Source organism: Hypanus sabinus, chromosome 28 (assembly GCF_030144855.1).
Source record: "Hypanus sabinus isolate sHypSab1 chromosome 28, sHypSab1.hap1, whole genome shotgun sequence".
In the NCBI taxonomy this organism is placed as follows: domain Eukaryota; kingdom Metazoa; phylum Chordata; class Chondrichthyes; order Myliobatiformes; family Dasyatidae; genus Hypanus; species Hypanus sabinus.
This window is the reverse complement of record NC_082733.1, coordinates 36,942,367-36,959,146: the sequence shown is the minus strand read 5'-3', so window position 1 is coordinate 36,959,146 and position 16,780 is coordinate 36,942,367. Positions and strand designations below refer to the sequence as shown.

The 16,780-nt window shown below is 43.3% G+C and overlaps 1 protein-coding gene across 9 annotated transcripts in view; it reads right to left on the bottom strand.

Annotated features, from left to right (window-relative positions):
* Positions 1 to 16,780, bottom strand: part of LOC132382584 (A-kinase anchor protein 13-like) — a 548,542-nt gene that overhangs the window by 20,303 nt on the left and 511,459 nt on the right. For 7 of the 9 annotated variants that reach the window (XM_059952931.1, XM_059952933.1, XM_059952936.1 and 4 more), the window contains 2 exons: positions 12,433 to 12,621; positions 2,431 to 2,592 (listed from right to left, as the gene is read on the bottom strand). In XM_059952931.1, coding sequence (XP_059808914.1) covers positions 2,431 to 2,592; positions 12,433 to 12,621 — 351 coding nt within the window. Of the gene's footprint in view, positions 1 to 2,430; positions 2,593 to 4,930; positions 5,095 to 5,374; positions 8,483 to 12,432; positions 12,622 to 16,780 lie in introns of those variants that run through there. The other 2 variants (XM_059952938.1, XM_059952939.1) reach the window with 2 other exon arrangements.

The window sequence follows — 16,780 nt, the reverse complement described above, 5'->3', positions numbered from 1 at the left end:
TACACATGGAATAAGATTAGTCAGTTCCATTTTGGGTACTAGCCAAAACATCATCGAGGAGCAGTGCCTCAGAAAGGCAGTGTCCATTATTAAGGACCCCCATCACCCAGGACATGCCCCCCTTCTCATTGTTACCATCAGGAAGGAGGTCCAGAAGCCTGAAGGCACACAGTCAATGATTCAGGAACAGCTTCTTCACCTCTGCCATCCGATTTCTGAATGAATATTGAACCCATGAACTCGTCCTCACTTTGTTATTATTTCTGTTTTCGTACTATTTTTCATTGAACTATTTAATATATGTTTAGTGTAATTCAGTTTGCTTTCTATGTGGCATTGTACTACTGCCACTAAGTTAACATGACATATGCTGGCGATACTAAACCTGATTCTGATTTATTCGATTAATTTTCCAGTAATTATAGTATAACTCGTTCTATATTTTCTTGAAGCCTCTCCATTTCTCTGCAGCAGGTGCCAGACCAGTTGAATGTGGTTACTTCGTAAGCTAGATGTTATCACTAGACTGAGTATGAGACAGTCACGTCTTTGTTTTTTGCTCTTGTAACTCAATTGAATAGCCGTAACCACCAAGCTTTACATCTCATTCTTGACCTCCAAAGAGTGTTTAGATAAAGACCAGCAGGTCCACCACCACCTCCTCCCAGCAGTCTCTGCGATGTAAAGCGTCTTTGCTGTCTAACCTTTTCTAATGACAATGACAATGAAGGGCAACTGGCCTTGAAACCACAGTTTCTTTCTCCACAGCCACTTGCTAGAGTTTTATACTTTTGCTTCACTTACCCCCGCTGTCCTGCACAATACAGTGGAGAGTGAGCACAGAGGAATCTGAACAACCTACAGCAGGGGTTCCCAACCTGGGGTCCATGGACCCCCTTGGTTAATTGAAGGAGTCCAGGGGGCCCCTGACCTACTGATTCACTCTGGAGGATGTTCTTAGTATTATCTATGCATGTAAATTTCACCATGTCTTCATTTGCTCATTGGTTGTTTAACAGTAATTATTTATGTATAATTTTTCATAAACTCTATTGTATTTCTTTATTTTCCTGTAAAGGATTGCAAGAAAAAGCAGCCAAGGTGCTATATAGTGACAGTACTGTAGAAGTGTCTCGGCCCAAAATGTTGACTGATTATTCATTTCCATCGTTGTTGCCTGACCTGCTGAGTTCCGCCACTAGTTTTGTGTGTTGCAAATGGTGATTATATACTGTATGCACTTTGACAATAAATTTACTTTGAATAGCCACCGAAACACTGAACTGTGCATACCGGAAAACATTACAGGAATTCTCCTCAGGAATAATCTCTTCCTAAAGGAATGACTTTTGTTGTATGTCCTTCTTTGAAGTTTGCACGGGTTCAACATGTCACCTAAAACTTCGACAAACTTTTATAAATGCACAGTGGAGACTGCCCTGACGGGTTGCATCACAGCCTAGTATAGAGACACCAATGCCCAAGAGTGGACAGGCCTACAGAAAGTAGTTGATTCAGCCCAGTCCATCACAGAAAACAACCTCCTTAGCACCGAGCACATCTACAAGGAGTGCTGGTACGAGAAAGCAGCTTTCATCATCAAGAGTCTCTCTGCTCTCTTCTCGTTCCAGCCATCAGAATTGAATTGAATTAACTTTATTACTTACATCCTTCATATACATGAGGAGGAAAAACCTTTACGTTACGTCTCTGTCCAAATGCGTAATGTGCAATTTATAATAAATAGTACGTACAACAGGACAGTCAGTATAACAAAAATAGAGTTGAGTCAGCGTGAGTTCATCAGTCTGATGGCCTGGTGGAAGAAGCTGTCCCCAGGGCCTGTTGGTCCTGGCTTTTATGCTGCGATACTGTTTCCCAGATGGTAGCAGCTGGAACAGTTTGTGTTTGGGGTGACTCCGGTCCCCAGTGATTCTTTGACTCACTTATCTTTGTAAATCAGGAGGTGGTACAGGAGCCTTAGGTCCCACACCACCAGTTTCAGGAACACTTATTACCTTTCAACCATCAGGCTCCTGAATCAGCATGGGTAACTTCACTCACCTCAACAATGAACTGATTCCTCAACCTATGGGCTCACTTTCAAGGATTGACTACAACTTGTGCTATTAGTATTATTTATTTTTAAATTTGTATAGCTCGTCTTCTTTTGCACATTATTTGCCAGTCTTTCTGTGTAATTTTCCATTGACTCTACGCCGTTTCTTTGCTCTACTGTGAATGCCAGCAAAAAAATTAATCTCAAGGTTATTAACGGTGACGTAATTTGATAATAAATTTACTTTGAACTTTGATCACGGCCAGTGTGGTTGGTACACTACAAGGATCTGAACGAAAGATTCCTATTTAACAATCCTCTGTTAGACAATGCAATGATAACCTCTCAAACTCTGGTCGACACAAACTTACCTTTCACCACACTCATCTGATGGCTGTCAAATCCTCCAAATGTCTCCGCCCTCCTAGGCAGGGAGATGTGGCCCATGGCTCCCTCTTGCTCTGGGATACTGGCTGCTGGCTGCCCCAGGGCACCTCCGAAGCTCAGAGACAGGAGGCTCTGTAGACTCTCCACTAGGTCAAGGAAGAGTTCAATTAGTACACAGACGGAAATGACACCGAGACATAAAGAACAATCCAACACTGTTAAGAAGCATCTACTGGACATTATAATCCAAGCCACTGATGTTTATTATAACTTGTTACAATTCACTAATGTAACATAATTAATGCCCTCAAATCATTCCCATTCCCACCATTAATACCACAAGATACAGGGACACAGTTAGGCCATTCAGCCGATTGAGTACACTTCATTATTCAATCATGAGTGATTTTTTTTTCCAACTCCATTCTCCTGCCTTCTCCCTGTAACCCTTACCAATCAAGAACCTATCAATCTCTGGTTAAGTATCACCCATAATAACTCTGTGGTCTTTTTCACTTTGGTTTCACTTAACCTACTTCAGTGCTGCAATTGGGACTCACATCCGCAGTCTCTGGATTACTATTCCAGTAACTTAACCATTCCATTGCTTGTCTGTAAGGAGTTTGTACGTTCTCCCCATGACCACGTGGGTTTCGTCTGGGTGCTCCGATTTCCTCCTACAGTTCAAAGGCCGTCTGATTGGTAGGACAGTTGGTCATTGGACGTTGTCCCAGGATTAGGTTAGGGTTAAATCGGGGGATTGCCAGCTTGAAGGACTGATTTCCCATAGTATCTCAATGAATAATTACATACCACTGTGTTATAGGAAGGACGTGGAAGCTTTAGAGAGAGTGCCGAGGAGATTTACCAGGATACTGCTTGGATTAGAGAGCAGGCCTTATTGCGAAAGACTAAGTGAGCTGGGACTTTCTGCTTTGGAGTGGAGGAGGATAAGAAATGATTTCATAGAGATGTGTAAAATAATAAGAAGCAAAGATGGAGTGGACCTTTTTCCCAGGGCAGAAATGCTTAGTGTGAGAGGACATGATTTAAGGTGATTGGAGAAAAGTGTGGTGGACGATGTCAGACTTTTACACAGAGTATAGTAAGTGCAGAATCAGAATCAGGTTTAATATCACTGGCATATGTTGGGAACTTTGTTGTCTTTGCAGCAGCAGTACAATGCAAAACATGATAATGTAGAAAAAAATCTGAATTACAGTGTGTATGATGTATAGACAGTGCGTTGACACTGGTGCCAGGCGTTTGCCCTTCCTTTGGACTACATCAGTGACGTGGAGAGGGGGAACCTGCTGCACGGGCAACAGCCGGTTCTTCAAATCTTCCTGCCGGAGAAGACACAGTCCAGCAGAGGTGCAAACCCATGACCCCCAGGGATCAGTGGCTGCCTACTGACATATATAATTAGTTAAATTAAGTAGTGCAAAAATAGAAATTTAAAAAAAAAGTAGTGAGGTAGTGTTCATGGGTTCAAAGTCCATTCAGAAATGAGATGGCAGATGGGAAGAAGCTGTTCCTGAATCATTGAATGTGTGGCCTCCGGTTTCTGTACTTCCTCCCTCAATGAGATGACAGCATGTCCTGGGTGGTGGGAGTCCTTAATGTTGGTCACCACCTTTCTCAGGCTCCGCTCCTTGAAAAGGCCTTGGATACTATGGAAGTTCATGCCCATGATGAAACTAATTTTACAACTCTGCAGCTTATTTCGATTTTCTGCAGTAGTCTCCCACCCCAATACCAGGCAGTGATGCACGGAACGTGCTGTGGGGGAAACTATAGGAGAATGTCAGAGGTAGATCTTTGTTTAGAGTGAGAGATGCATGGAACACACTGCCAGGGTTCATGGTAGAGGCAGATACATTCTGGACATTTGCGAGACTCTCAGATAGGTACACAGATGACTGGAAAATGGAGGGCTACATGGGAGGGAAGGATGAGATTGATATTGGAGTTGGTTAAAAGGCCAGCACAACATTGTGGGCCAAAGGGGCTGTACTGTTTTACGTTTGATATTCATAGCCACTGCGCTATGCTATGGATTTCCAGTGAGAGACACAGAGTTGCATTGTTCTCCACCACTGCATCTAATGCCTGATTTAGCTGTGCTCAGTGGGGACATTATAGACTCCATCACAAAATATACCTTCTTCAGTGAACTCAAACAATTCACTGAAATTATGGCCGGCTATAGAAGCACCAATGCCCAGGAATGGAGAAACTACGAACAGTGGTGGATACAGCCCACTCCATCACAGGGAAAGCCACCCCACCACCATCGAGCACGTCTAGAAAGTGCGCTGACCAGAAGAAAGCAGCATCCATTGGCAAGGATCCCGCCGTACATGCCGTGCTTTCTTCTTGCAACTCGGAGCCTTCGGTCCCACACCATCAAGTTCAGGAACATTTCAACCAGCAGGCTCCTGAACTAGCTGGGATAAGTTCACTCATCTCTTAAAGACTCACTTTCAAGAACGCTACAACTCATGATCTCAATAACATTTATTTATTGTTTGTTTCTTTTTCAAGTATTTGTCCAGTTTGTCTTCTTTTCTGTATTGGCTCTTTGACAGTCTTTGATTGTACTTTTTCAAAGATTCTATTGCACTTCTTTGTTCTACTGTGAATGCCTGCAAGAAAATAAACCTCAAGGTAGTATATGGGGACATGTACAGTACTTTGAAAGAAAAATGACTGTCAGCTTTGAAGAATTTGCAGTGAGAACAGAGAAGGACATCCATTTTACAGATGTGGATGAACAAAGCGTTCTGAGATTTGTTGTCGCTGCCTGTCCGCAGTGCTTCAGCACAAATGCATCCTCACAGATTGATCTGTTTTCACAGAAATAGCATCCCCCCCACCCCCCCATGCAGTATTTCCAGGACACAGACAACAATTTGTGTACCCGGAACGATTGTGCTTTCTAGCCAGATAACGTTATCAATGGACAACAAGACAAAAGCAGAGTCGTCAGCCCCCTATCTCTCCAGACAGGCTGCCCTACATCTGAAAATTAGAAGAAGGGATGTCAGCTTCTGTCTCCCTGTTCCTTTTACTGAAAGCAGGGGTTTGTGTTTAAATCAGTCTTTAATGACTGAATAAATTAAACTGGCTTTTAATGGTTCATTAAGGTTGTTATGGCCGAGGATGATGGTGGAGATAAGCTCTCATTGCCTATTAAATGTTCCCAATGGTGCACGCCTTAAATAGCCTCCTACAACTAAGTCCAGCTCCTGGCCTTAGAATAGAAGGACATCCCTTTAGAACAAATATGAGGAGAAATTTCTTCAGCCAGATGGTGTGGATCTGTGGTATTCATTGCCGCAGATGGCGATGGAGGCCAAGTTTTTGAGTGTATTTGAAGTGGAGACTGATGGGTTCCTGAATAGTAAGGGTTACAGGGAGAAGGCAGGAGAATGGGGGTGAGAGGGAAAAGGAATCGGCCAAGACTGAACGATGGAGTGTACTGAATGGACCGAATGGCCTATTTCTGCTTCCAAGTCTTACAAGATTATATGAAGGATCTTCATTCAGATGGCACTGGAAGGGGCTCCGAGGTTGTAGCTGAGTGCCAATCAGGTAGAGATCAATAGGTTTCTGGTATTAAGAGATTCAAAGGAGGTGGGGTTGGTGCCAAGGTGAAACAGTAACAGGGACCTTATTCAACGACAGACTCTAAGAGCTCAACAGTTTAACTCTTTTTTTCAGAGAGAGCGACTTGAACCAGGGTGTAGGTTGCTGAAGGGGCTCCTGAAGAATGGGAACCCCACATTCAAATGGAAAAAGTCTCCCCTCTATGGACTCCATCTATACTTGTCACTGCCATGGTAACACATCCAGCACAATCAAAAACCACTCCCATCCAGGACATTCCCTCTTCTCCCCTCTCTCATCGGACAGAAGATACACAAGTCTGAAAGCACGCACCACCAGGCTCAAGGACAGCTTCTATGCCACTGTATCAGACTCTAGAATGGTCCCCATGCATGATAAAATGGACTTCTGGCCTCACAATCCACTTTGTTGTGATTTTGCACTTATTTTATCTCCACTGCATTTTTTTGTGTGGATTTTACACTTTACTCTGCATTGTTACCATTGTATATTATTTTAGCTCAATGCACTGTGTAATGATTTGATCTGTATAAACAGTTTGCAAGACAAGATTTTCACTTGTTTCACCGAGTCCTGATGAAGGGTTTTGGCCCTAAATGTTGGCTCTTTATTCCTCTCCGTAGATGCTGCCTGACCTCCTGAGTTCCTCCAGCACTTTGTGTGTGTGTGTGTGTGTGTGTGTGTGTGTGTGTGTGTGTGTGTGTTACTTTTCACTGTATCTTGGCACGTGTAACAATAACAAACGAATTCGCAATGCAATACAGTGGTGAATTTGTGGGCTGTTCTACAGATTGAACATCTGCACTTCCCATAGGTGACCACCAAGGGGCAACCAAGAGCAGAAATACTGACTAACTGCCCTAGACCCCCACTACAGCCGTACCACCCAACAAGCTCAGGCTGAGTTCCTTCAAGTTTACCAACTTCTCTATCTGCACCATCCTGATGAAGCTCCAGGACCTCTTCCACATTTGTTCCCTTGATCAATCCTGAAGCTAATCATTAAGCTCCAGGACATAGGCATCAGTACCTCCCCGTGCGAATGGATCCTCAATTTCCTCTCTTGTAGACCTTTGTCAGTATGGATTGGCAACATTTCCTCCATAATTACTAACAGCAGAGGTACACCTCAGACTTTGTGCTGAGCTCCCAGCTCTGCTCGCCATAGAGAGAATGTTTCCTAAATTGAAGGAGTCTGTCTAGGACCAGAGGGCACAGCCTCAGAATAGAAGGACTTCACTTTAGAACAGAGATAAGGAGAAATTTATTCATCCAGACGGTAGTGAATCTGCAGACTTTATTGCTACAGATAGCTGTGGAGGCCACATCATTAGGTATATTTAAAGTGGAGGTTGACAGATTCTTGAATAGTAAGATGTCAATGGTTATGGGGGAAAGGTAGGAGAACAGGGCTGCGAGGGATAATATATCTGCAATGATGGAATGGCAGAATAGACTCAATGGGCCAAATGGCCTAATTCTGTTTCTATGTCTATGAGGCTAAATCCAGCTCCAAGACCATACTTGAGTTTGCTGATGACACCACTGTTGTTTACTGTATCAAAGGTGTGCCAAATTAGCATATTGGAAGGGCAGTGAAAATATGGTTGAATGGAGCCACAGCAATAACCTCTCACTTGACGTCAGCAAAATGAAAGAACTGATTATCGACCTCAGGAAGAAGAAACTGGAGATCCATGGGCCAGTTCTCATTAGGGGTTTGGAGGTGGAGTGGGCTGGTAATTTTAAATTGCAAGGTGTTATCATATCAGAGGATCTGCCCTGGGACTAGCAGCTAAGTCCTTTACGAAGACGGCATGCCAGTGCCTCCAATTTTTATTTAGAAGTTGCCAAATATTTGGCACATCATCTGAAACTTTACCAAACTTCTATAGATGCACATTGCAGAATATCCTAACTGAATGCATCACGGCCTGCTGTGGAAACACCAATGTCCATGCACGGAAAAGCCTACAGAAAGCAGAGGATACAGCCTAGCCCACCACAAGCAAGGCCCACTGTTGAACACATCTGTAAGGAGCTCTGACGCAGGAGAGCAGAATCTTTCAGGAAAGACCCCCGTCATCCAGGCTATGCTCACTTCTGGCTCCTGCCATCAGGAGTCGTAGGTCCCAAACCAACAGGTTCAGGAAGAGTTATTACCCTTCAAGCATCAGGCTCCTGAACCAGTGGGGATAACTTCACTCCCCTCAACTCTCTACAGATTCTACAACATACAGACTCACTTTCAAGGATTCTACAACTCATGTCCTTAGTATTATTTATTTATTTGTTATCCTTTGTGTATTTGCACAGTTTGTCTTCTTTTGCACGTTGGTTGTCAGTCTTTGTGCATAGTTTTTCATTGGTTCTTATTGTATTTCTTTATTCTACTGTGAATACCTGCAAGAAAATGTATCTCAAAGGTAGTATATGGTAATTTTTATTTCATAACAAATTTACTTTGAACTTAAATCGTTCCACAGGTGATGCCAAGGCCACAAGCTCTGGAAATTCTCCAATACATCTTTAGCTCTTCCTCTCTTCAAAACTTCTTCGACTAAACTTTCGGTCGCCTGTCTTAATATCTCACTGCAGACCCTTCAGCCACCCACCAGGAACCTGGTGATTGCGTTATGGTGATTATTCTATAGATTTATTGAGTATGCCCAGAGGCCACTGAATCTCAGGGTTGTGTATGGTGTCATATACACGTACTTTGAACTTTGAACTCACACCGATTGCATTTTTTTACCTCCTTATTCCCATCAGTTCCCCTGAGATTCTACTGCTTGTTTCTCTCTCAGCCCCAATCTCCGCCCTTTATGCCCCGACTAATCAAGAATCTATCAACCTCTGCCTTAAATGTACCCAATGACTTGGCCTCCACAGCTGCCTGTGGCAGAGAATTCCACAGATTCTCCCCTCTGGCTAAAGAAATTCCTCCCCATTTACATTCTAAGTGGACATCCTTCTATTCTGAGTCTGTGTCCCCTGATCTTAGACTCCCCAACTATAGGAAATCACCTCTCCATAACCACTCTATCGAGTCTTTTCAGCATTCGATAGGTTTCAAAAAGATCCTCCCAATAATAATCATCAATCAAAATCAGATTTATTATCAGACTTAAACCATATGGAATTTGTTGCCTTGCAATAGCAGTACAAAGACGTAAAATAAATAGATAAATTATGAAATATAACAAAAATACCCATTGCTCATTAATGGAGGAAATCATAGTACTTAATCACTTGAGCTCATATGGTAAAGAATGTCGTAATTTGCAATTGCCATGCAATATGGTATAATATTGTTGTTCAACTTCATGTCTTGTGGTGCATTGAGCAGCAACTAAGCCATTTCTTTAGCATCTGTTTGCTTTTTATGAGGCCGAGTTGCTAGCTTGACGCTTAACCCAATATGGATGGAAAGCATGCAAGAAGTCGTCCGGATTCGAACCTGGGACCACTCACCTTGAAATCCGTGCCACTACATCACCGGCTGGCTGTGGTGTACTATGGCAACTTTAAATTGCTTGGTGTTATCATCTCAGAGGATGTAGGAGGGAGATGGAAAATCTGGCTGAGTGGTGTCACAAAAAGCAATCTTTCACTCAATGTCAGTAAGACCAAGGACCTGATTATTGATTTTAGGAGGAGGAAACCGGAGGTCCATGACACAGTCCTCATCAGGGATCAGAGATGGAGAGGGTCAGCAAATTCAAATTCCTCAGTGTTATCATTTCAGAGGACCAGTCCTAGGCCCAGCATGTAGGTCCAATTATGAAGAAAGCATGGCAGTGCCTCTACTTCCTTAGAAGCTTGCGAAGATTCAACAAGACATATAAAATCTTGACAAACTTGTACAGATGAGTAATGGAGAGTATATTGACTGGCTGTAATACAGTCTGGTATCAAACCACCACTACAATGCCCTTGAATGGAAAATCCTACAAAAAAAGTAATGGATATGGCCTAGTCTATCATGGGTAAAGCCCTCCCCACCATTGAGCACATCTCCACAGAGTGCTGTCGCAGGAAAGCGGCATCCATCATGAGGGACCCCACTACCCAGGACATGCTCTCTTCTCACTGCTGCCATCAGGAAGAAGGTACAGGTGCCTCAGGACTCACACCACCAAGCTCAGGAAGGTATTACCCTACAACCATCATACTGTTCACCCACAGGGGATAATTTCACCCCCTCATTCAACTGTTTCCACAACCTATGGACTCATTTTCACGGACTCTACATTTTATATTCTCAATATTTATTGCTTATTTAGTTATTATTACTTGTTCTTTTGTATCTGCACAGCCCGTTGGCTTTTGCACATTGGTTGCTCCATCACTGAAATGTTCCCACAGCCTACGGACTCACTATCAAGGACTCTTCATCTCATGTTCTTGATATTTATTGCTTCTTTATCTATTATTATTCGTTCTTTTGTATTTTCAGAGTTTATTGTCTTTTCCACATCAGTTGTTTGCCTGTCCTGCTGGGTGGGGTCTTTCATTGATTATATTGTGTTTCTTGGATTTACCCTGAATGCCCGCAAGAAAATGAATCTCAGCGTTTTATATGGCAACATGTACGTACTTTGAACTTATTCGGGTCATCTACTAGTGAAACCTGGATGCTCCCGCTCAACAGAAACATACATGGCACAGCCCTCGGGTGGATTGTACTGATGAAAAGGGTGAATCAGTACGGTGGGTAGCGCAGTAGCACAGCGATTAGCGTAACGCTATTACAGCACCAGTGACCCAGGTTCAATTCCCGCCCGCTGCCTGTAAGGAGTTTGTATGCCGTCCCTGGGATTATGTGGGTTTCCTCCCACATTCCAAAGACGTACCAGTTAGTAGGTTAATTGGTCACGTGTGTGTAGTTAGGTGGCATGGAATAGTTAGCCTGGAAGGGCCTGTTACCGGTCCGTATCTCTAAATAAATAAATAAATAGGTTGAGAATTATTTTGCAGAGGTTTCCGTTGAATGTTTGGCTGGGATGGGGATGAGTGGTTCCACCCACAGGATACACATCACCATTTAAAGTAAAAATGCTGGTGGGTTTTGACACCACTGTGATGTTGATCAATAAACATAACTTGGCATTCGCTGGATGTGCAGACACCATGGGAATTCATGAATTTTCTCAGGATTGCCAGTTCACTGGACTGGCTTGTTGACTCAACGAGACTATTTTAAGCTCATCTGGCACCCTGCTATTTCTGCACCGTGGTCTGCCAAGTCCGCTTATGAACTGGCTGTTGACAGTCAACGGCGTAGCAATGCTTCGAGAAGGAGTCGACTGCTCTGTTTAGTTGTGCGTGCAAGCCTTTCACCTTCTTGAATTTGAAGAGCCATTTTGTGTGAGCAACAAAAAAAGATGTGTCAGGGTCTAACTCAGAGGGTCAGAGGGTTGAAGGGAAACGGATGGTCAATTCTTCGGTTCACGTAAACGTCATTTGGACTGTGACCCACTAATGGTAGCAGCTCTTCCTGCTGCTGTGAGGAGCTTGTGTGTCCTTCCCTGTAACTGTGAGTGTTTCCTCTGGGTATTCTGGTTTCCTTCCACATTCTAAAGATGTACAGGTCAGTAAGTTAATTAGTCACGTGGGTGTAACTGGGTGGTGTGGGTTGATTGAACCAAAAAGAACATAGTACCGGGCTGAGTCCCTAAATAAAATAAATCATAATTAAAAAAAAAGGTCTTTCATGTTCCACCCTTTTGCAAATCTGTCCTTGGATCCTCTTCTAACCCACACTTTACCTCCAACTTTTCCTAGTGCTGATAAACAAGAACTTCAGGAATTCCTTTGGAAGCTTTCCCTTAGATTTCAGTGAAATTTGTAAACAGAAAGAGAAATGGAAGCAAAACCTCTTGTCAGGTCTTTCATGTACACTGACACACCTATAAAAGTGTGGATGAAGAAAATGTTGGAATTGGATGGTTAATTTTTGCATGGATTCAGCTGATCAGTAGTGTGGCTGAGAGGTCTAAGGCTTTGGCATTAGGTTCTAGTCTTGTCAGAGGCTTGGGTTCAAATCCCACTGCTGCTGATGAGATATTCTCCAGCGCAGCATGGTGGAGTAGTATCACAATGCTTTACAACACCAGTGATCACTGACCAAAGTTCAATTCTTGCCACTACCTTTACATTCTCCCTGTGATCATGCAGGTTTCCTCTGCATGATCAAGTTTCCTCCCACAATCCAAAGAGAGATGTTTAAGGTTAAGGTTAGTGAGTTACGGGCATGCTATGTTACTGCCATAAGTGTGGCAACATAGGCAGGCTGCCCTCAGCTCAATTCTTGGGTGGCGTTGGTTGTTGATGCAAAACCACGCACTGACCTTCCTTTAATGCATCCTTGAGCAACGATTCTCCTTTGGCGACCTCTTCTGAGTTAGCTCGGAAAAAGGACCTCGTAACCAGATTCTGAGATGCCTCCTCGTGGCCACTGGCTTCCACCATTTCCTGGTAGAGCCTCAGTTTCTCCTCCAACAGCAAGAGAATTTGCTGGTCTCTCTCCTGCAGTTTCTCTGTGTAAAGAAGGAAATAAAGAATAGTATTCAGTTGATAACATCTGGAAAGGCGTGGACCACATGGATAGGGGGGGTTAACATTTACATTGATGATTTGGAAGAGGGGACTGAGTGTAGCGTAGCAAAATTTGTTAATGACACCAAACTGAGTGGAAAAGTAAATTGTACAGAGGATGTGGAGAGTCTGCAAAGAGATATAGATAGGTTACGTGAGTGGGCCAAGGTCTGGCAGATGGAATACAACGTTGGTAAATGTGAGATCATCCACTTTGAAAGGAATAATAGAAGAGCAGATTATTATTTAAATGGTGAAAGGTTGCAGCATGCTGTTGTGCAGAGGGACATGGGAGTGCTTGTTCATGAATCGCAAAAAGTTGGCTTGCAGCTACAACTGGTTATCAAGAAGGCAAATGGAATGTTAGCCTTCATTGCCAGAGGGACTGAATTCAAGAGCAGGGAGGTCATGCTGCAACTATACAGGGTACTGGTGAGGCCACACCTGGAGTACTGTGTGCAGTTCTGGTCTTCATACTTGAGGAAGGAAGTTCACCAGGTTGATTCCAGGGATGAAGGGGTTACCTATGAGGAGATACTGACTACACTCTCTGGAATTCAGAAGAATGAGAGGGGATCTTATAGAAACATACAAAATTTTGACAGGGATAGATAAGACAGAAGTAGGAAAGTTGTTTCCATTGGTAGATGAGACTAGAACTAGGGGACATTGCCTCAAGATTCAGGGGAGAAGTCTTAGGACGGAGATGAGGAGAAACTGTTTTTCCCAGAGAATGGTGAATCTGTGAAATTCTCTGCCCAGGGAAGCAGTTGAGGCTTCTTCACTAAATATATTTGAGATACAGTCAGATAGATTTTTACAAAGTAAGAAAATTAAAAGTTATGGGGAAAAGGCAGGTAGATGGAGCTGAGTTTATGGACAAATCAGCCATGATCTTACTGAATGGCGGGACAGGCTCGATGGGCTGGATGGCCTACTCCTTCTCCTATTTCTTATGTTCTTATGTAATATTAACCCTAAAGACCCTACCCTCGACGGGGAATAAACCAAACAAAAATACTTTCATTGCTGACCTTTTATAAGTTAAAAGTATGAGCATTTGAGAAGATTTAGCACATCACCACAGACTCCAGGAAATCTATCCAGATAGACCACGAGTGTGTTCTACCTGGTTGCATCACACCCGGTACAGAAGCACCAATGCACGGGATCAGAAAAAAGTGGCAGGAAGTTGCACACTCAGCTAGCTCCATCATGGGCAGCAGCCTCCCTTCCATGGGGGGCCATTTTCAAAAGGCAGCATCCATCATTAACGACCACTATCACCCAGAACATGCCCTTTTCTCATTGCTACTATCAGACAGGAGGTACAGGAGCCTGAAGACACACACTCAACATTGTAGTTACGGCTTCTTCCTCTCAACCATCGGTTTTCTGAATGAACATTGAACCTATGAGCAGTACACCTCACTATTTTGCTCTCTTTTTGCATTCTTTATACATAGTAAAAATAATTTGTAATCTATGCATTGCACGATACTACTGCTGCAAAATAACACATTTCACGACATCTGTTAGAAACACTGATATCTGATTCCAGGAGAGAATCTTTGGTCAGCTACTGAATGGTTATTACACAAATTTATTCATTGTGGAGCAAGTGTTGATGGTTAACTACTGATAATCTGAAGCATTGTATTTGAGATCAGGCAGAATTGCAATGAGATAATTCTTGATACTTTTAAATAACCCTGCTGACCCTAAATAAGCAAATTTTGAGCAAGCAGTTAAGTCCTATTGTTATGAACAATTCAGCTTGGACTGATAGTGGACAGTGAACTTTCCCAAAAGTACAGATTCTAAAGAGCTAGACAGGCAGCAGAATCATTTCTCTGGGAAGGATATCTAATGCATGAACTTTATTTGCCATACACATTTACATGTATTAGGAATTTGCTGTGGTGTGTTGGTCAGGATGTGACATGCAGCAAAAAACAAAAATTCAACAACTATAAAGAAGAATCAACACGAGAGATTCTGCCGATGCTGGAAACCCAGAGTTACACACACAAAATGCTGGAGGAACTCAGCAGGTCAGGCAGCATCTACGGAAAGGAATACAGGTGTCCCCTGTTTTTCGAACGCTCGCCTTATGTCAACTCGCTGTTACGAAAGACCTACATTAGTTACCTGTTTTCGCTAACAGGTGTTTTCACTGTTACAAAAAAAGGCAGTGTGCGCCGAGCAGCCAAGTTCCTCTCCTGGAACTGCATTCTAGCTACCATTGCTTAAACACGTGCCTGTGAGCATCTGTGCTTTATGTAGATTTATTTTGTGCATCCATTAGCAAGAAGAGTTCTAAGGTATCGGAAAAGCCTAAAAGAGCGCGTAAGGGTGTTACACTTAGCGTAAAACTAGACATAATAAAGCGTTTTGATCGTGGTGAATGAAGTAAGAACATAGTGAGTTTGGCCAAGGAGGCTGGGTTTGTGGAAGTTGACGAAGATGATGTTGAAGAGGTTTTGGCATCCCATGACCAAGAACTGACAGATGAAGAGCTGATGAAGAGGGAAGGATAACAATTGAATCCGAACGCCATAGCAAATGGCCCAAAAGTGAAGACGTCCAGGAACTGAACGTGAAGCAATTGCGTGAGATTTTCGCTGTGATTGACAACGCTGCAATGATTGCAGAAAAGTATGACTTTAATTTTGAAAGGGTACGTAGGTTTAGGGCATATTTGCAGGATGGTTTGAGTGCTTACAAAGAACTGTGTGATAGAAAAATGCACGAGGCTAAGCAGTCAAGCATACTGTCGTTTTTCAAACCTTCCCCATCAGCCACAGCAGATGACGAAATTCCACCTTCGACATTGAGACAGGCAGACATAGAAGCAGGTGACCTACCTGTCTGCCCTGATGGAAACAGACGACAATGAGATGACACCCCAGTCTCCTCTACCTCCCACCACTCCAACCTCCGACGACTCAGCCCAACACACCATCATCAGTGTGCTCACTGTCTTCCCGATTCCAGTAAGTGAAACTACACTGGGCGTACATTATTTGTACTTTATATAGGCTGTGTATTTTTGTGTTATTTGGTAGCTTCATAGCTTAAAGGCTACTGGAAAGAGTGCTTCTGCCAAGAGCGCTTGCACTGAGTGCTTCTGCCGGGAGCGCTGCCAAAAGTGTTTGCGTGAGATTTTTGCTGTGGTGGACAGTGCTACAATAATTGCAGAAAAGTCTTCGTACATTATATAGGCTGTGTATTTATTAGATCATTCCTGCTTTTACTATATGTTACTGTTATTTTAAGTTTTATGTGTTATTTGGCATGACTTGGTAGGTTATTTTTTGGGTCTGAGAACGCTCACAATTTTTCCTGTATAAATAAATGGTAATTGCTTCTTCACTTTACGACATTCCGGCTTATGAACCATTTCATAGGAATGCTCTTCCTTCGAATAGTGGGGGAAACCTGGATAGAGTCAACATTTGAGGCCAAGACTCTTCATCATGACTGGAAAGGAAGAAGCCGAAATAAGAAGGTGGGGGAGAGGAGGGTAAGGATTAGAAACTGGAAGATGATAAGTGAAGCCAGGTGAGGGGGAAGGTAAGTGGATGGGGGGGGGGGGGGGGAAGAGGTGAGGGGGGGATGGGGGGGGATGAGATGAGAAGCTTGGAGAAGATAGGCAGAACAGGTAAAGGAGGAATCTGACTGGAGAGGAGAGTGCACTATGAGAGAAAGGGAAGGAGAATAAGCATGAGCAGATGTGTTGGCAGGTGAGGAAAAGAGAAGAGACAGAATGTGGAATGGAGAAACAGAAGGGGGGGAGGGGGGAGAAGTTACTGGAAGTTAGAGAAATCAATATTCATGCCATCAGGTTGGAGGCTACCCAGATGGAAGATGAGGTGTTGCTCCTCCAACCTGAGAGTGACGTCAAGGTGGTAGTAGAGGAGGCCATGGACCAATATGTTGGAGTGGGAACAGGGACTGGCCACTGGAAAATCATGCAGGTTATGGAAGGTGTGTGTGTTACTTCAGAACTCCTTTAAACTTCTCTAATCTCACCTTAAACCCTCTTGTTCTAGACTCCCTTGACCTTGGCAAAAGGCTCCAGAATGGCTTTTACCTGCA